Source organism: Vipera berus (assembly GCF_964194415.1).
Source record: "Vipera berus genome assembly, chromosome: 1".
NCBI classification, from domain to species: Eukaryota; Metazoa; Chordata; class Lepidosauria; order Squamata; family Viperidae; genus Vipera; species Vipera berus.
The window spans coordinates 98,039,863-98,060,954 of record NC_138202.1 but is presented as its reverse complement, the minus strand read 5'-3'; the positions used below and the strand labels follow the sequence as shown (position 1 = coordinate 98,060,954).

Here is a 21,092-nt window from a genome sequence, read left to right as displayed (position 1 = left end):
TTCTGACATGGCAACTGAGAGAAGGATTAGATAACTCTGATGAAAAATCCCGCGGGGTTTTTGTTCAGGACAGCCTGGTTACCTTTAAGAAAGCCTCTGTGAAAACTGAGATGTCCACACCAGAAACACCCTCCTCCTGCTCATCCATGTATATAGTAGGTTCAGTTACAGGCAAGAAACAGCTTGTAAGTGAGCCTAGAAGGCCTCCCTGGCTCTTAGCTCGGTCCCAGTATTTGTCTCGCAATTCCAAAACCAACAACTGGGAGACCTCATAAAATAAAGTTAAGAACAAAAGAACACAGGCCTGCTGTAAAAGAAAAAAAAATAACACAAAGCAATTCTGCTACAAAAGGGCATTTTAGGCTCTGCTGCTGTTCCCCTTGTTCCCTCCCATTAAAAAGTATGAAGGATTCTGTTTAATAAAACATAAATTTAGTCCCCTCCCCATTGTCAATTAAGGAAATCAAGCATAATTCAATACAGGGTTGCACATGCTTGTTCTTCATTAATTGCAATATGCAATTGTAGCATGCTAGAAATGTCACATGCCTAGTTAGAATTCTAGATACGATTCCCAGGATACAGAAGAGTAAATGGATCTATGATTGCAACCCTTAACAGGGTGTAACAATGGGCTAGATCCGTGGTGGCGAACCTATGGCATGCATGCCACAGGCGGCACACAGAACCCTCTCTGTGGGCACATGAGCCGTCAGCCCAGTCCTAGCGGTTCAGCTGGGTTTTATAAAACCTTTTCGTTTTAGGCCTCCGCTGCCGTGTGCAAAAAAAAAAAGGTTAATCAATCAATCAATTTCAAATTCTTGCTGGAAAAAAAAAGATCTCGCAAAGTTGGAATTGATTGATTGAACTTTTTAGTCCCACTCAGTCTGCCGTTACCACTGCAGCCACACCACCTAATGGGCCCATTTGGCCACACCCACCCATTTGGCCATGCCCATCAGCACCCGATGATACATAAGTGGGTTTTGGGTTGCAGTTTGGGCACTCGGTCTCTGAAAGGTTTGCCATCACTGGGCTAGATGGTAGCCACAAGTAGTGCAATGAGATGTCCATAACTAACAACCTTTATGAGTATAGGTCAGGGGTAGGCAACCTTGGCTTTTTTATGACTCATGGAATTCTGGGAGCTGAAGTCCACGAGTCATAAAAGAGCCAAGATTGCCTAACCCTGGTATAGGTAGTCCTTGAGTTACAAGAGTTCACTTAGTGATTGTGCAAAGTTACAACAGCATTGAAAAAGTGGTTTATGGCCGCTTTTCATGCTTATGACCATTGCAGCATCCTCATGGTCACATGATCAAAATTCAGACACTTGGCAACTGGTTCCTATTTATGATGGTTGCTGTGTCCTGGGCTTTTGCCATCTTCTGACAAGCAAAACCAATGGGGAAGCCAGATTCACTTAACAAACTGTGTTGCTAACTTGACAGCTGCAGTGATTCACTTACCAACAGTGGCAAGGAAGGTCATAAAAGGGGGCAAAATTCACTTAACGACTATCTCACTTAGCAACAGAAATCTTGGGCTCCATTGTGGTCATAAAGGGAAGACTACCTGTGTTGGTGTTTAGAGTAAAATCTACAGGAGAAAAAGGAGCAGAAGATAGGGAATGTTTCTTACAAAGGGATTAAAAATAGATGGTGAATTCTAGTTACCTTCTGATGAATGCTGCAGATGAAGCCTGAAGAAGACATTTTGAAAAGCCAATGAGAATCAGAAAAGCTACTTTTAAAACGCTTAAATAAAGGTGTGGTTTGGAAATTAATTGTTTTCCATTCCTAAGTCGTTGGACCGTGATGTTACCTTTGGTGAAAGGCAAACTCAGAAGAATAGGGGGCGGGGGGGCAGATAGCCCAGGAGTGTTAGATGGGGATGTGGGGTATATGGGGTGTGGAGAGGATATTTATCTGTACAATTCTTCAGTTAAATTAAAAGTAGGGAAGTATTCTTCTAATTAATTGATTACTTTAGTTTTCACACCAACTATCTGATTAATGCAACAATAATGTGCTTTAGCTGAAAATATTGAAAACAGGCAGAAAAAAACTTTGGTATTTCTTTGTGATAACAGTATGACCGACTTTGTTTTTAGGATATGAAGCTCAGATGACTCAGCTGTAATGTGTATGATTTCAACAGAGAGCTATGCTGATCACGCAAGAGATACCAGGCCCAGTTACATGTTTAATAATTCCAGCACAGAAAACCTTTGGCTGAGTTGATAGCATTCACCACAGCATATTGTGATCTATGCACTTTTTCTGAGATGGGCAGCTACATAAATTTTATGAATTAAATAAAATACTTTGGACTAATCCTTTGTGTGATCTGCAAATTTTGATAAAAAGAGTAGCAGATTCCATAAATTCAGCCAGTTGCAGCTAGGCAACAAACCTACATTAAGCAAAGCATGTCTTAACACAACGTATAAATTAGGTCCATCTCACATCCCTCATTTTTTTAACTCCTTCCTAAAAGCCTATTTCTTCTTTTCTAAAATTTATCTCTTCCTGGATCACATTCCACAATGGTCTTATTAAAGCAGGCCTAAACCATTCATTCATTCATTCATTCATTCATTCATTCATTCATTCATTCATTCATTTTCATTTACAGCCAGGACTTTACTTCAGCCAGGAGATATCATCCACTATATGTGGGAAATTCTTGGAAGACAAGTGATGGCAGCGGCAAGATTATTATTTTTTGCAGAACTATAAAACAAGCAAATCATTTTCTTTTGATAATGAGAATGCTAAAAATGCTGCAGAAGTATTTATTTACAATATTTATATACCATGCATCCATATAGGACATAAAACCTGAGATATATAAGTAAACATGCATACATATTGCAATAATAAAACTGCCATTTCAGGCTGAGGTTTTGCTTGTTGCGTTCAAGACCTGAAAGATATAAAAGAACATGCATATATATTGCAACAATAACAATTGCCTTTTCAGGCTTCAATAGTCTGGATCAGGTTGAAGGCACTTTTCTTCTTGAAGGCAGGATTCAACAGGGAAAGCAACGAGTTCAGTGTTCAAGGGTTAGAGGCAAGACAAGTTCTTTGATAGTCTTATGGAGGTTTTAGCGCCTTTCGATTCTTGAGTTCGTTGGTCCTTAAACAGAACAGGGTCTCTAACTTGGAGATTGGGTGAAGATGAAACGTTGGTGACTGGAGCATGACTTTGATGTTCCCCGCCATGCTGCTCCCCGCCATAACTTGAAGCAGGGTTGGATACAGGTAGTTACTGTGGATTGCCTGGAAGTGGATCAGGATGCGTAGCTGTATCGTGTTTGTCACTATCACATTCTGTGCACTTGTCAAAGGCTTTTCAATTTTTAGCAAAATGGCCATATGAAGCACAGCACCTGTAGCGTATTCGTCCCCTCCACCTGAATTGCTCCATTTAGAAGGAGGTGGTACAGGATGTGAGTTGCCACCACCTGAATCACTCCAAAGAGGAGAGGATGGTACAGGAGGTGAAAGTGTATGATACTTTTGAACATTCTTTCTAAGTTAAAAAAAAACCAATAAAATATGCCTAAGCCTGCAGACAGCCTGAAGCATTTAATGTGGTTGGTACATTGCTAAGCACACTTAATTAACCCACCTAACATGCTTCCCTGGCAATCAACCCCTGCCAGGGCACTGTTAAGTCTCATTATACTTTATCAGGCCACCACAACATTTTGCTTTTGCTGGCACCAACGGCATAGGGCACAGCATGGATCTGATGTAGCTTGTGACACGGGATTGACATCACTCCAAGGGAAAATATTATGATCGGAGGGATGCTTGATAATAGGGAGGGTATTCATAGAACAGCTTGTTTAAGCATTGGGAGGTTATTACCTTAAGACTGCGGAGAAGGCGAAACGAGCCATTTGGCAGAGACAGGCCCACCTACGCCCCTTCTAACAAGCTGATCCGAGAGAATGGCTTTGCTAGGGATGGGCAGACTTTTCGTGGATGCTGCAATGAACTTTTTCAAGAGGAGAGGAGATGGAGCCTGCAAACTGTCTCATCATGCCCGACATGCATCTGGATGAAACTGAGGTTTTTCTCTTTTCCCTGCTTATTTAGAAAAGGATGTTTTTCTAAACGTTGCAAGATACCTACGTTAGCCTTCCTGATATAGTTTTTAATGTGTTTTCCACCTGAACTTGGCTATTACAGCCAAAAAGAAAACAACTGACCACAGGCAGACTGGTGGCCTTAAGCTGCCCACTCTGAACTAGTAACGCTTAATGCTGTTCACGGTCCAAGCTAAAAAGTGAAAAGGTTAATCAGTCTGAGGAGGGAATGTAGCCTCGGGGTTTAAGTTTCTCCAAGTAAAAGCCAGAATTACAATTAGTATTTCACACTGAGAAGCTGTAAAATGTTGGACCTGAAAGTGGGAATGTCCCCTTATGAATCTGCTCAAATTTGTAAGAATGAGCTTGTAGGGCAGGGGTGTCAAACTGCCGGCCACGGGCCAGTTTCATCATGCCTATGTCGTGCCCACCCCATTGCCGGCAATGCAAAGAGTCGAGACACGTCGTGACATGTCATGTGACATGGCGAATTTGACACCCGTGTTGTAGGGCCACCATTAATATCCATTATGTTCTTTTCAATGACAAACAAACATTTGGAACTGTTGCTTCATCTTGATTTAAGTGACCCACTTTGGCTACATTTCATTGCAAGGGCTATAGCTGCAGCCGTTTTAAAAATAGGTTTCTAAATTGGATCATTTTGCCTAGGTTTAATTTTTATTTTAGACTACGTTTTGTAACCTGCCCTCTGGGGAAGCTTTGTCTGGAAAGACAGAATAAAGGTATTTAAAACCCATAAACCTACATCTGGCTGTTGCAGAATGCTTTAATTAGTGCTGTTTGCACGTATTCTCCCTCAATCCTAGAGAGATAGCGCACTCTAAATTAGGATTTTGAAGAAGCCAAGCTGACCAAGAAATGTATTTCTTTGCCACAGTAAGTTTGACATTTTGTAGATTTGAGATTTTTCAGTCTTTTGACATGATGCACCTGTCCATTTCTGAAAAAAAGCACATCTGCCCGATTTCCTCCTTAGTCCAGATCACTTGTACAGTAGCTCATAAATCAACAGAGACACCATTACTCTTGAAATGCAAACTGTTTGAACTTGGCACATTGTAATTTGTGCATCTCCAGCTCAATTCTTAATGTTCTCTGCTTTGGGCACCAAAGACTGAGAATTTATCTGGCAGCAAAAAGAAGTTACAAGTTGTACAGTGCCTCCCTCCCTCTCTTCCCTCTTTTCTTTCTCCCCGCCCCCTCCCATTCTCGTTTTTGCCTTTTGTAAGGCTTTTAATACATGGAAAAGCCGGATCATTTTAAATGTCAGAGAAACTCTGCTGTTATTAATCAGCAACCTTTACGGGAAAAACATAATCTGTGGGATTGCCTCTCCCTGAGGCTATCTGCCTATCTCATCAGAATACTAGGGCTTTCCCATTAAACACTGCAATCTGGCCAGTCACTGGAAGCGTGCCTTCTCCATTGCTATCGCTGCCCTACCCTCCCACCTTGAGATCTGACAGCTCCTCACCCTCTTCACCTGCAGAGAGCACTTAAGACTTGGCTCTCATCCCAAAGGTTGGGACATGGTGTGGTCACAGTGGGGGGAAAATATGGAGAGTTGCATCAGGGCAATGTAGCTGTAGCACCTGGCCTTTCAATTTCTGGCTTTCTGATTCTTTTTTTTTTCTTTTATTGTTGCCCACATTGTTTTTATTTTGGAATTAGTTTTGCTCTTAAGATAGGAGGCTCTGCAAATGATTTAAGTAAATAAATAGTGTAAAAATTAAAAGCAACATTCTCATGCACTAGAAAGGCAAAGGCAAAAGCAAAAAGAAAGCTTATTTTTTTTCATATCCGTTTTCCAGAAATGAAAGTTTTAAAACATAGGGTAATCCAATTACCAGGAAGCGAATTATACTCAGAATAACGGGTTTTTGTCCCATCTGGGCATATGTAAAAGGGTAGAGACTTCTTGTCTGTTCATTCTTTTGCTATTGAAACAGATAGCAAATTTTCTCTTTGAATCTTGGCAGCAACCACAGATTTTAATAATGCTTAGTAAGGTTTACAGTTCACTGTGCATATGATCTGCGAAATGCTTTGGCATGCGAAAAGTTTTTTTTTTAATTACAGGGTGGGGGATTTTATTCAATTGAAAGAAATTTGGACTGGATTTTGGCTGCTTTCTTTGAAACTTTCTCTTCCAACAGTTTTTTGCAGGGTGGGTGGGAGGGCGTTGGAGAATAATTGGACAGGAACACTTTCTACCAAGGGGCTCCAAAACCGATTAGGAAGGACCACTGCAAGGATTTGTTGTTGTTGTTGTTTTAACTCATTGTGTGAAATTGTATAACTGGGCATAGTGCCCCCTTGTCCTTTTAAAGCGTGTGTGTGTGGGGGGGGGGATGAGAATATATATAGCACCAGAAAGATACTTTTTTTCTTTATGGGACTTTATCCAATTTCAACGAAGAATAAAATTTAAGAAAAATTAAGAGATTGGGAAGAAAAGGTTAGGATGGGAGTTCAGAAAAGCGTGTGTGTGTGGGGGGGGGGGGATGAGAATATATATAGCACCAGAAAGATACTCTTTTTCTTTATGGGACTTTATCCAATTTCTAGTTTACAAATCTTTTTTTTTCAACGAAGAATAAAATTTAGGCAAAATGAAGAGATTGGGAAGAAAAGGTTAGGATGGGAGTTCCGAAAAGTGTGTGTGGGGGGGGGAATAAGGGGGAGGGAAAATAACTTTCTTCGGTGCGGATATACAAACGTAACATACAGTGATCTCTTACTCTGAAGATTAAAGTACCAGAATCTCGAATCAAAGCCCACAGCTGCTGGAAAAAACGGGGCGTCGGGGGGGGGGGGGGAAAGAAATCACGTGACAGGAGGAGAAGAAAACGCGGTAGCAGAGGCAGGAGACCGAGCAGTGTCAGGAGGGAAGGTGCCGGGGGAGGCAGGCGCTTCGCAAGCCAACAGTAGCACCAGGAGGCGGAGCTGAGACTCCGAAGTTGGTTCTTCTCTGGGATCCCGTCGGCGGAAAAAAAAACCACAAAAAACCAGCCACCGAGCGCGAGCGTAGAAGCAAGAGATCCCAAAGAGGGCGACCCCGGAGCGCTGCAATTTTAAGCTCGGAGGTGTTTTGTTTTGTTTTCAGCACCCCGGAGGCGGGCAGAGGAAGGGGGAGTCGCGAGGTCGCAGCCATGCCTGGCCAGGGCGGCTCTCGGGCGGCTCAGCTCGGTTTGGCGCGGCTCCGCTGAGCGCTCCTTATGGGGGATCCCGCCGAATAGCAGCGGGCCTCCCCCACCCCCCTCCGCAGGATCGCCGAGGAGCCGTGCCCCGATGGAGCCGGAAGAAAAAAAGATCTCGGTGTGGATCTGTCAGGAGGAGAAGTTAATCTCCGGCCTTACCAAACGTACCACTTGCTCGGATGTGGTGCGGGTCCTTTTGGAGGAGAGTAAGCAGCGGCGCAGGCGTCGGCAGCAGCAGCAGCAGCAGCAGCAGGCATCGCTGCAAGAGTGCGGCGGGGGGATGTTGTCCGGTCTCCCGCAATCTTACTGCATCGTGGAGAAGTGGCGGGGCTTCGAGAGGATCCTGCCCAACAAGACCAAGATCCTGAGGCTCTGGGCGGCCTGGGGGGACGAGCAGGAGAACGTGCGCTTCGTGCTGGTGCGCAGCGAGGCGTCCTTGCCCAACACCGGACCCAGGAGCGCCGAAGCCAGGGTGGTGCCCAGCAGGGACAGCCCGGGACGCCATGGCTTGGGGGTTGCAGCCCGGGCCAGCCTGGCTTTGAGCCAGGAGCGGCAGCGGCGCGTGGTGAGGAAAGCCTTCCGCAAGCTGGCCAAGATCAACAAGAGGAAGGGGCAGCCGCAACTCGAGGAGCCGCCGGCTAAGGAGGCCCCGGCGGCCGAGAGAATGGAGACTCTGGTGCATCTGGTCCTTTCCCAGGACCACACCATCCGGCAGCAGATCAAGCGGCTCCGCGACTTAGACCGGGAGATCGACCGCTACGAGGCGAGGATTCACTTCGACCGCATGAAGCGCCACGGGGTGAACTACGTGCAGGACACTTACTTGGTCGGAGAAGAGCCGGAGCCCCCCGCGGGAGAGCAGGAGGGAAAGGCTCCCGCAGGGGCGGCCCCCGAGGCGGCGGCGGCGGCGGCGGGGGAGTTGGAGAAGCCGGCGGCCTGCAGCGAGGGCTTGGAGGAGTTCGCCTGGAAGTGCGAGCAGGTGGCTCGGGTGCAGGAGCAGTGGCGCCGCCAGGAGGAGCTGATCGAGCATTTGGCCGGCGAGATCCAGGAGGAGCTCAACGAGCGCTGGATGAGGCGGCGCCGGGAAGAGCTGGCGGCCGTCAAGGGCTCCAGCGCCAGCCTCTCCGAGACGGACTGCAACACCACCGAGCTGAGCGGCGGCGGCGAGCTCCACGTGGAGCAGGAGCGCGTCAAGACGGAGCTGAGCACCAGCCTCTACATCGGGCTGCGCCTCAACACGGACTTGGACGCCGTGAAGTCGGACCTGGAATTTACCCAGCGCGCCTGGGCCGAGAAAGAGCGCGAGCTTCGGCTCTTGCTCCATTCCCTGGAGTCCTTACACGTGGAGGAGGGGGAGGAGGAAACGGCGGCGGCGGTGGCGGACGAGGACGAGCAAGGGGACCTCCCTTTCAACACGGGCGACGAGCTGCCCGCCTCGGTCCCGATCACCTCGGAAGACTGGGGTGAGGAAGCCGCCCGGAGTTTGGGCAAAGATCGTGAAGACGAGGATTCCGACACGGGTTTGAGTTCTATGCACAGTCAGGACTCGGACTCGGTGCCCGTGTGCGAATCCCTCGTGTAGCTGTTTCCTCCCCCCCCCCCTCTCCTCCCGGTTTTTTTTTTTAACCTTCACATCATCTCAGGGACTGCAAAACTGTTTCTCTCCTTCGGTGCGCAAGTTTCCATTGGCGCAAAATGCTTGGAGTAAAAGTTCCTGCTTTTCCTCCTGCTTCTGATTCAAAGTGCATTACAGTACATTGTAACAATGCAGGATCCATTCTGGGTCGGTCACCGGGGATCGTTGTAATGAGCCTGGTGTGGTGGTTCATTGCAGGTCATTTCTGTTCAAATAATTAAATCCTGGAAAATATATATATTTGTACAAACAAAAAGCTAGTTTTCTCCATAATTAAAAAAAGGTTTCCCTTGTTTTGTTTTTCAAATGAAGAAAAAGCTGCCGTTTTTAATATTTAATTCTCTAAGGGAATAAATACTGTTGGGGAAAGTATGATATGATATTCTGTGTATATAAAACAAAGCACCCAACATCTGAATTGAGGGCTTGACACTGAAACTTTCTCAAACTAGTCAAGAAGGGGAGATTTGGGTCTTGCTTTCTCACTCTTTAACTGCAAACTTTAAAAAAGGATTGTTGGCAAATCTCTGAAACGTACTTTCCATGTTTTTGCTTTTTTACATCTGTGATATTTATTTTTGAATGGCTTTTCTAATCATTACATTCTTAATTGCAGATACAAGAGTGCTTTAAAAGCATTATTCGTTGATTTGCTTTCTAATTCAGGAATTTTTAACTCCTTGGTCCTTTCCCAATATAAAGACATCTGTCTAATACAATAGAGCTGTAATTTGCTCTGAAAGAATTACAGTAGTTTGATCAAAATGAAACACATAGATGGAAGACACAGTAGCAAGAATCAGGATGATTAATAACTTGTCCTCAGGAATGCCTGCTGTCATCCTGTTTGGAATAGATTCCAACAAATGTCTAAATCACAAACTTATGTCTCAGATGCAAAAATCTCTTCTGCACAGGTGTTCATGGGAATAATCCAGGTTTTTGTGGGGAGGTGGGCAGGGTTATTTAAATGTTAAGAATGAATCATCGGAAGTAAATAGGAATCATAGCAGTTATGTGTGGTTGTGTTCCTTAGAAAATGGGGAATGAAACGCAGGAGATGTAAGTTAATTTGCTCACAAGACACTTAACAGTGTAAATCTGCATGAGAGAATGCTGGTTGAGTGAGGCTTTACATGGTAATTACATTGCACTGAAACTTTAAAAGTGACGTGCTTTAATGCTTCTAGTATGCTTGATTTGCAGATTTCTTGAAGCAGTATGCAGTGTGTTGCGAATAAGATTGAATTTGTCTAAATATGCTGAAATCAGCATTGGATAAGAGCCATTCCACAAAGCCAGCTCCAGCGCCTTGTTTGTTGCTTGTTTTGAGCAACGTTTCCGTGGCTAGAAGACCAATCTAAGGGGCAACTTCTCCAAAACTGATATGTCCGTGCATTTTATTCACAATGAACTTGATACGTCCATTCCTACTTAAAACTTTCAAAAGGAAATAGGACTTCCAAACCATTTTAACTCCTACACTATTTTAAAATGTCAAATTTGGCAATGAATGGCATAAATTTCATTGGTGGGAATGATGGAGGCAAAAGGAATGTGATGCAACCAGAACAAATTAACCCTTTCTCCTATACACATACACACACCACCATCTCAAGGCTAGTGAGGCTATTACAACTTTTTATAACTTTTTTTTAATAGTCATGATTTACTTTCAGACCCTTAAAAGAATATGACTGAACAAATGGCACTGCAAACTCATAGTATGGATTTACTTCTAAGCAGAAGTAAATAATTGGAAGTTAAAAGAGGAACATACTATTTTTGTTGCTTTGCTTTTTAGATTATTTTCCTTGTGAACAGTAGGGCAGTTTTAGTTCAACTGAGCATCAGTCACAGAAGAAATTTGGCATAAATTGTTGTTTTTTCATTTTGCTTTTAAAGGTGTGCATTGAGAGCATTGTAAGAGACGACCAGAATCAGATTCTACCAATGGATAGTTAGAAATAAATTTAATAGGATTTCATTGTGTATTGAGCTCCGTGTGGAAATGAAGATTGGCTGTGTATAGGACAGCAAATAAATCCACAACCAGTTTGGGCAATAGATGGAAGAATGGCCATCAGTATCGTATCAATTGTTGCCTTTCCCAAGCAAAATCTTACTTTCATCTATTGCATAATTGCATTGCTATTTTCTTCCATGGCTTTTGAGTCAGTTATTAAAAAATGGATACAAATGGTAGAATACAGACCAGTTATTAAAGGAATCACATTATCTGGGAGAAATTCCCTGAATGGGCAAGGTGATTTATGCAATACAAGCTTCATCTAAAAGCAACCAGTATTTGGGGAGAAGTGACAGTCTGATCCTATGCATTCCTGTTTTAGAAATAAATCTGGGGATTATGCCCAGATAAAAGTTTTGCATGTATGTAGTGTTAATCATCCTTTGGTCCTGAACATTTGTTAAAAATGTACTGTATATTTTCTATATTGAACCTGATGGTAGGAAGCTACAGTATTCCTACTGTTTAAAGAACACCGATTTGAGAAAATAGTGAATCAAAACCTTATTTGCAAATAACACTGGATTATTTATGGAATAAAAAAGATGTATTTTTCACAGGATCCAACTGTCATTTGTATACCAATTAACCAGGACTTGATGTAAATTACTAATTGCATTAAGTGCATATCCTGTGCTATACAAGTGTATGCACTTACTATAGAGGCAATGGAGGACGACAGAAAAAAATTAGGGCAAAACTGAAAGGAGTTAAATGCAGCAGGAATAAAAGATAATTGTACTAATAAGAGATGATTGAAATGCAAAAGTTGGGGAAATGGCAGAAATTTAAATTATTGGGAAAGGCTGAGCACCAAAGAATTGAGGCCTTTGAACTATGGTGCTGGAGAAGACTCCTGCGAGTCCCTTGGACTGCAAGGCGATCAAACCGGTCAGTCCTAGAGGAGATCAACCCTGACTGCTCTTTAGAAGGCCAGATCCTGAAGCTAAAACTCAAATACTTTGGCCACCTAATGAGGAGGAAGGACTCACTGGAGAAGAGCCTAATGCTGGGAAAGATTGAGGGCAATAGAAGAAGGGGACGACAGAGAATGAGGTGGCTGGATGGAGTCACTGAAGCAGTAGGCGTGAGCTTAAATGGACTCCAGAAGATGGTAGAGGACAGGAAGGCCTGGAGGAACTTTGTCCATAGGGTTGCGATGGGTCGGACACGACTTCGCAGCTAACAACAACAACAACACTGCACAATGTAGGAGAGAGGGTTAATAACGTTTGGGGCAGAGCATTTTTTGCATGATCATGGGATGCTGCAAACAACTATAAATCCAGGCCAGCTGCTGAGCACCCAAAATGTGTTCACGTGTTCATGGGTGGGGGGTGGGGTAGCTTCAGTACAACTTCGGAACCAGGTTGTATGTATGTTGGGGGGGGCTGTTGTAATATCAAATGGTTGCTAAGTGACCGGTCATGAAGTTGAGGACTATGTGTAGCTGCTTTAAACCACTTTGACACAAATTTCTCACATGGACGTCACCAGATACACAATAATGGAATCAGGTCTAGTACACAAAAGTATTGAATGCATGCACAAGGGCATTTCCAAACCCAGATTATGGAAGAGACAGGCTGGTGTGAGGTATATAGGTGGAATTAAAATTAAAGCAAGTAGAATGTGCCCTTAAGACTTAAGCTAGAAAAACAAAGAATATAAAATCAATCTAAGAAACAGGCTCAACTATGCAAAGACAACTTGTTAGTTGAATGTAATCAAGGCTTAGAACTCATGATCAGCAAGCATAAATGTGCATATTTTGAGCATGGGATATGAGTGGGATGGTGAATTAAAGATATTTGGAAAGGCTAAGAGAAACAAAGAAAAAAAGGGTAAGAGAGTTGATAAGCACTTGGAAGAATTACAAATGGTCACCATGGACAGGTTGAGATGATGGGCATCTCTCCATCAGGATGCCAATGCTCAAGCTAGACTTCATGGCACCCAGCTAACTAAATGTTACAAAACAAGCTCATGCTGTTTCGTCAACACGTTAATCTAATAATGATCCATTAGAGATTGTTTGGATTCATTAAAGTGTCAAGCTCTAAAATTTTAACAGAGCTTGTGAACAATGTGTTTATCAGGGCTGGATGACTTGAAAATGATCTGGAGAAGCGCTTGAGATTGTTTCTGCTAAGAATTTTAAGCCTGATTTTAGGTATTTCCTTAAACTTAGCATGATCTGCTTTCAAATGAACAAAATCAAATAAGCAGTTTGTACATGGTGGAGTCTGGAGATGTTGGTTTCGATGTTCCATACTCCATAAGTATGATTAGAAAGGTTGTGCATTGGGTTTTTTGAAAGGCTAGCTGATTAAAACATCTTCTAAATAGCCATTGGGCAGTATAATTTGATATTCACTTGGCACAACTGATAATGCTCTCCCCCACCCGCAGAAAAAAACAGTGGGAGGACAAGTTAATGATATCTAGGAGAGCAACTGGTGAAATTAAAACTGAACATAGTGATAGAACATAGAAGTAAAAGAGGTCCCCAAAAGAAGATAGCAGTAATACTTCAGTGGCTTAGCCTTAGGAGATTGGCCCTGGGAGTCTATCCTTTGCTGAAATCCTGGCTTTCTTTTGTAGCTCTTGCTTAAAATCTCACAACATTTCTGGCATGAGGCAATTTATAAGAGCAACAAACTTAAGAGATACTAAGGTGAGCTCTGGACTAGCAGGCATGTGATTAGCACGAAATCTGCTGCTGTGAGAAAGAAGTTGCTGAGATATTTCTTTCTCTATGATTCCACTACAGAATGTCTGAAACCAGAACAAAGTTGGTTTCTTCTTTGCAATCCTTTGGCCATGGAGAACTTGTGGGGAATCTGCTTTTCCATTGGCAGGTGACCTTGACTCATCCCACCTCCCACCTCCCAGATCCTATTCCCTTCCTCTCTTCCCCACTTTTCCATGTCTGCATTGTTTAGTTTCATCCATTCCAACTGCTGCAATGCCTTGTTGCAAAAGGGCTGGTGCTCTTTTCACTTCAGGGTAACAAAGAAGAATGTCAAGGCACCTTGGAGGTCCTTTTCTTTTTATTCCAAGAACCTGGAATGAAAGTTTCTGCATTCTTCTGTTAAAGGACTGGAGAATGGAAACAATGTGTGTATGGAAGTGCCTTATGCTTCCTTGAAAAAGTCAGTGTGAACATTTTGGTGAGTGATGTGACTGTGACTATAAGCATGATGTGACTGTGATGTGACTGTGATGTGATGTGACTGTGAGCATGATGGACAGGTAAGAAAAGTGGTTGGGAATAGGTCTGTTTGGTTTGCATTTCCACTTTTTGTATATATTCCATTTAGTCACCTAGAGGTGGGATTTGCACTATGACATGACAATGTGCAGGCCATCATTCTGATTCCATCTCAATTGGTAGGAGATATTTTGTGTGTGTGCGAGTGAGCATGCACGCGTCCACTTTTAAGTCAATGTTGACCTCTGGGGGTCTTCTTGTACTGGTCCCTGCAGTTCTCATAGCGAAAACCTTTGGGAAATGGTTTGCCATTGCCTCTTTCCTAGGTCAGAGAGTGACTGGCTCTAAGTCACCCAGCTGGCTTTGTGCCTAAAGCAGGACAACAACTCACAGCCTGTGCTTTTTAGCCTGGAGCCTCAACCACTACATCAGACTGGCTGCCTGGTAATATGCCTTTGGTCCTACAGAACATGGTTGAACATGTGTTTATGCATTCAATCTATGATCCATTTTCCTACTCAAGCAAATATTGAAGATGGCTAAAATGATAAAAGTGCATGCAGTTAAGACAAATATGTGAACATTAATGCTAGCAATAACTAATAATTGGAAAAAGAGATGCATGTTATAGATTTTTAGCTTGATTGATGCATTTTGCAGAAAGTGTAATTTTCAGATATTTTTCCAGGGGAGTCCCATGTACCGTAGAACACACTGCAATTGTCAAAACTGGATGTAACTATGTAATTGTGGATAATGACATAAGTGGACCATAAATCACACTAGCTGTAGGTGTGCAAATTTAGTCCTCATCACAGCTGTCATTCATACATGTGGTGATGGCTAAGGGCCAAGGAGCACCCCTGAACTGCAATCTGTTTTTTTTAAGTGACTGCATTATATTTGTACATATTTTTTTAAAAAAATGTCAAAAACAATGACACTTCATTTTGCTGGAAAAGCATTTGCCAATGCCTTATTCTGGAATCCTGTTCCCCATAAGCTGTTATTTGCTTCCGAAGATGCTATTGATTATAATAGCATCTTCAAAAGTAAAGCAGAATTGGGGAGGCAAGAGAAATAAGTGACTTATGCTCCAAGAAGACAAATGTTAACTTGAAGCATGCTTAAAAAATGTGTACTGATTTGCAATCTGAGGATTTTTAAAAAAGGACTATATAAATCTTCCATGCATTCCCGATCAGTAGCTTTAGTAGCAAAGAGTGACTGAAAGGTCCCTGCTGAGAAGCAACATGGCAGCCAGTTGTGAACCAGTTAAGGACATCCCATCATTGGGCACTTTGGAAACAGGATCGATCTTTGGTTTACTCATGTAGGGTTCCACTTAGTCCTCACATCTGAGTTACTCCATTTCACACATCATAGACTTTCTTTAGATAAATTAACAGCTTTCCTTATCACTCTATACTTCTTATCACTTTATACTTTTAAAGAGCTGTGGCGACACAGCGGTTAAAATGAAGTATTGCAGGCTAGTTCTGCCAACTGCCAGAAGTTCGATTCCTCCCCGGCTCAAGGTTGACTCAGCCTTCCATCCTTACGAAGTTTGTAAAATAAAGACCCAGATTGTTGGGGAGCAATATGCAAACTCTGTAAACTGCTTAGAGTGGGCTGTAAAGCACTGGGAAGCGGTACATAAGTCTAATTGATATATACCCAAAGCAAGATTTTTGACATGCAAATGTTGGAGAGTCTTTCTCTTTCTGCATAGCACTTTTGAAAAGGGTCACAATAGAGTTGAACACAAGGAATCCTCTGGCCAAATGTCCATCTTGTCTAGTTGGCAATTTAAGCCTGATTTTTAGGGGGGGGGTTAAACCTGGCAATGCAAACCCACAATTTATGTGCAGGCTTAGTGGTCTTGCAGTGCCAAAAAAAAGCAGGCAGAAAAGATCAAAGGACTTTTCGTGCTACACCATGATTATTACCTTTCCCAGCTTGTTCTTTCTTTGCTTTCTTTGTTGGATCCCAGAATCATGAAAGAGAATATAAAGTTTGGCTCAGAACAAAAGTTGGCAAAGTATATTTTTCTCCTGTCTCAGAATGACTATTACATTAAAGAAAACAATCCAGGAAACAAAGGATCTAGTCAGTCTGCTTATTTTTCATTATAGGAGAAGGTGGATTTATTTATTTATTAACCCACCTTTCTGTTGGTTTGATATTCAAGTCAGTGTACAAATCTGTAAAAAAAAAATCAATATAACCAGAATACAAATGCAAATCATACATTAACTTAAAAATTAAAGTTAATGTTTAAAATCTGGTGGAGTTATGCTTTTACCAACTTCTGAATACTGGGAAAATGGAAGTCAAACACTCTAGGGACATATTCTTCAGCTTTGGCGCTGCAGAGGAGAAATTCCTCCCCTGTAGGCAGCCAAGGTATCTTCAAGAGAACATCAACTATTGATCAAAGTGATCAGGCAAGTTAGAGACATAGTGTCTCTGTGGCTTAATGATGCTGGAGATGGTCTCTGCTCCAGTGGTTTGGGTCCTAGCATTGCATGGTGGGTGAGCTTCTGTCCACTTAGTAGCTCAAAAGCATGTCCCATGCAAGTAGATAAGTAGATACCAATTGGGTGGGAAGGCAAGTTGGTGTTCCATGCAGGCAGTCAGATTCCCAAACTTTCCCAGTTGCAATACTTGTTTACGGGGCAATTCCAGGGAAGGGAGGGAGGGAGCTCTGGATGATGCTGCAGGAAGAGCCACTCGTCTTTCTTTCTGGTGCAAAGCCAGTTTGCGCTCCTATGGTGCACCTTGGGAAGCGTGCAAGCGTGTCTCACAACAGAGCTGGTAAATTGACAACCAAACTACTAGTCTGCAATAGCATTGTAGTCTCCTGGCTAATGAAAAAAACACCATTGGATCATCATCATCATTATCCTCATCTCTTTTTTTTTGTCTTTCAATAAGACAGACAAAAAAATCTTGGTAGTGGACCTGGAATTTATTTATATAGCATATGGCTGATCACACACAATATTAAAAGCACTTCATATTTACAAGTTAAAACAGCTAAAACAATTTAAAAAAGAAGCAATAATAAAACCTAAGAGGAAAACAGAAATAACATTTCAGAGTTTAATGTTGAGTTTGGAAATCCAGTCAGTAGCTGCCGTTGTTACGCAGAGGAAGTCCTTGAAATCTCCTGGGTATTTTCTATTAGTGCATACCCTCACTATATGTTGGATAGTCTGTTGGGGAGCCCCACAATCACATTGCGCTGAAGATGTCTTTCCCCATTTATACAAAGAGTCAGCGCACACCCCATGAGTCGTTCTAATTCTATTGTATGACACCCATATGTGTCGGGGTAGATTAAATCCTGGAAATATACTATTAGGATTAATATGCTCAGAAATATCTTGGGAGGTATAGCTACTCCATGCTTCCATCCACTTTTGTGTGATGCTCTGATGTTCGGCCAGCAGCTTAAGTGCTGTGAGGAGTGGTGGATTTCTTGACTTTAATCGGCATCTTAAGAGATGAGAGGTGTAGCCATGAATGTGTAGGGAGGAGTTTAGCAGGATCTTACTATACTCCCGAATGAGAGCTTCTTGTCATAAGTACGGGGGGAGTATGTGGCTAAGAACTGGTAGCCAGTGTGGATTTTATGCACCCAGTAATTAATCTCATTGTATAGTTGAACATCGACAAGTCTTGAATGTGAGCTGTTTATCCATACAGGTGCTCAGTATTCCGCTACAGAGTAGCAAAGCCCAAGGGCTGCACATCAAAGAGTTGGGGCTGAAGCTCCCCAAGTTGTTCCGCATAGTTTTTGCAGAATGTTGTTTCTGCTGTTAACCTTGGCAGCCAAATTCTGAATCTGTTTTTTAAAAGACAGAGTCCTGTCTAAGGTAACCCCCAGGTATTTTGGTGTTGCCTCATATGGGAGCAATTTGTTATTTAGGTATACATTGAGTTCTCTTTTTGCCAGTTTATTATTAAGGTGGAAACATGATGTGACTGTTTTGCTTACGCTTGGGATTAGCCTCCATTGGTGGAAGTATGTACTCAGAGTTGTAAGGTCAGCTGTAAGTACACCTTCTGTAACTTCGATGTCCTTGTGACTATATGCTAATGCCAGGTGATCAGCATAAGAGAACTTTGTTGCTAGCATATGTGGTATATCGGAAATATATAAGTTGAATAAAGATGGGGCCAGTACAGAGCCCTGGGGGGAGTCCATTATTCAGGTGTCTTTGCTTACTAATTTTATCACCCATAATGACTTGAAAGGTCCTTGCTGAGAACATGTTATTTATTAGGCGGCCCATGGTCCTACAAGGGACAGCGTGGAGGAATTTACTTAGTAGTCCATCCCTTCACACTGTATCATATGCTGCTGTGAGATCCACAAATACAACAGATGTTTTCAGATTATTCTGGTAGCTGCTTTCAATGTGGCTAGTAAGACTAAGGACTTGATTGGCACAGCTCCGATAAGATCTAAACCCAGCCTGTTCAATCGGTATTTGTTCGTTAATTTTCATTCCAATTCTGTTAAGAATCAACCTTTCAAGTAGTTTATAACAAATACTTAACAGAGCAATGGGGCGATAGTTTTCTGGCTTGTTGCTTACTTTCCCAGGTTTTAATATGCCGATTACCTTAGTTCTCTTAAATTCTGGAGGGAGCTTACTGGAAGTTAGGATATCTGTGTAGAATTTTGCCAGCCATTTTCTTGTGCGAGGCCCAGAGTGGATGATAAATTCAGGCATTACTCCGTCAAAACCAGGAGATTTTCCAGCTTTGACATTCTTCAGGGCAGTGTCTATTTCAGCCACTTGGAAGGGTCGAGCATATTCCTGGCTAGGCGAGCACAAAATTTTTAAGTGCTTTAGTTCTCTTTTCACTAATTTAGTATGTTTCTTATCATGGGGTACTCTAGTTAAGTTGACAATTCGAGTTGCTATTTGATATGGAGTAATCTCTTGTTGTTTACGTTGAGCTGGTTGGCCTCCTCCCAGTTTTTCCAGTAGGCTCCATGCCTTCCTGCTTAAGTGTTTAAAGTCTAATCCAGATGTAGTTAGCTCCCATTTCTGCCTGCGCGCCAGGTCAAGGTTATGAAGAAGTTCATCGGCTATCTCAGTGTCACCATTCTCTAGATGTTTTTGGTACAGGTTTTTGCAGGTTTCATTCCATCCTGGGATGTATTCCTTATGGAAGCCACGTGGGATGGATTTTTTAGCCGACGACATAATTGCTCCGACAAAGCGATAGTAGCTTTTACTGACTGCCAGGATACGTCCTATTATGTTCTCGAGGACTGGACCTGGAGACAGAAGAATAGAAGAGAAAAAACTGGAGAATATCACAAAACATAAAGACCTGCAAATAGAAATAGAATGACTATGGCAGAAGTAAGTAAAGGTAGTCCCGATAGTAATTGGTGCCTTGGATGCAATCCCAAAACAACTGGAGCACCACTTGAACACCATCGGCATTGACAAACTCACCATCAGTCAATTGCAAAAGGCGATTTTACTTGGAACTTGAAGCCCAGTTGAAATGGGTACAGAAAATAGGTCTGAATGCATCTGGACCTATGAAGGCAGTTTCTTAATGAAATTGCTAAAATAGGACATTTGAGACTGATCTATAATTAGAAAGGTTTCCTGGGTCAAGGGAGGTCTTTTTCTGTAAAAAAATATTTTACCTGCCTTGCTTAATCATGCAGGAACACATCAATTGCTCAAGGAGGCATTAATCACCTCCCTTAACCTTGGGGCCAGTCCTAACCTGGCTTGTTTAAACACCAGGAAGGGCAAAAATTAAATAAACAAATACTGTAGAGCAGGGGTGTCAAACTCAATTTCATTGAGGGCCGCATCAGCATTGCAGTTGCCCTCAGGGGGCCGGGTGGGTGTGGCCAGGGTGGGCGTGGCCTACTGGGTGGGCGTGGCTAGAGTGCGTATGGCCTACTGGGTGGGCATGGCCAGCTCTACATCGTTCACATCAAGGGTGCCTATGGGGGCCTGGGTAGGAGTGGGACAGATCTGGGGGTCTCTGGCAGAAGGAGGGTCCCTGGGCCAGAGCCAAGGCAGTGGGGGCCATTCCCTCACTGTTTCCAGGACAGCTTCGCGGGCCACATGAAACCACTTCGCGGGCCGCATCCGGCCCCCGGGCCTTGTGTTTGACACGTCTGCTGTAGAGCCCTGATTTAAATAATAATAAAACTTTATTGTCAAAGTACAACATGTGTAAATTGAGATTAGCTGAGCCTCCCCCTGTGCTCTCTCCCCCCAACACACAGTGACAACAAACCCTCCATCCTACCTCACCATGTGAACCAACTACGCCACACACCGGCGTCCCAAGTCAATTCTGCATAAGTTCACAGAGATTATATCCCATTTAAAAGCCTAACAGCCCATGGATAAAAGCTATTTTTCAGCCTGTTGGTACAGCTGGCTATACTCCTATATCTCCTACCGGATGTTAGGAGAGTAAAGAGATACCGTCCAGGGTGTGAGTCCTGTTCATAAGCTGCCCAGAAGAAATCTATATGAGCCTGACCCTAAGGTGAGCTATACTGTATACTATATAATCTATTCTAATACTGGATTCTAAACTGAGGTGACTCTGGTTGACTTTGACTGCAAGTGTCAGCCTTGTGAGATGGTCCAAATAGGAAGCACACCCAGATGAACTACTTTATTCTGTGGTTTTGTTAACAGAATCTTTCAAGTCAGAAAGTATATTTTCCTTTGTTACCTTTACAACCCAAGAAATTAGAGGGGTGCTTTCTGAAATGTTTGCCATTCCTACATTCCTTCTGGGTTAAGCTGTCTCTTATCCAGCCATTGCCCTGGCTGTGGCTCTTCCCCGGTCTCTCAAGGTCATTCTCACGTACCATTACA

The 21,092-nt window shown here is 42.9% G+C and overlaps 1 protein-coding gene across 1 annotated transcript; it reads left to right on the top strand.

The window, feature by feature from the left end:
* Window positions 1–7,417: 7,417 nt before the first annotated feature.
* Window positions 7,418–8,961, top strand: RASSF10 (Ras association domain family member 10; the record flags this gene model as incomplete). Its single annotated transcript, XM_081316422.1, has 1 exon — window positions 7,418–8,961. The coding sequence occupies one exon, from the start codon at window positions 7,418–7,420 to the stop codon at window positions 8,906–8,908; it is 1,491 nt and encodes a 496-aa protein (XP_081172548.1). The 3' UTR covers window positions 8,909–8,961.
* Between the last annotated feature and the right edge of the window lie 12,131 nt (window positions 8,962–21,092).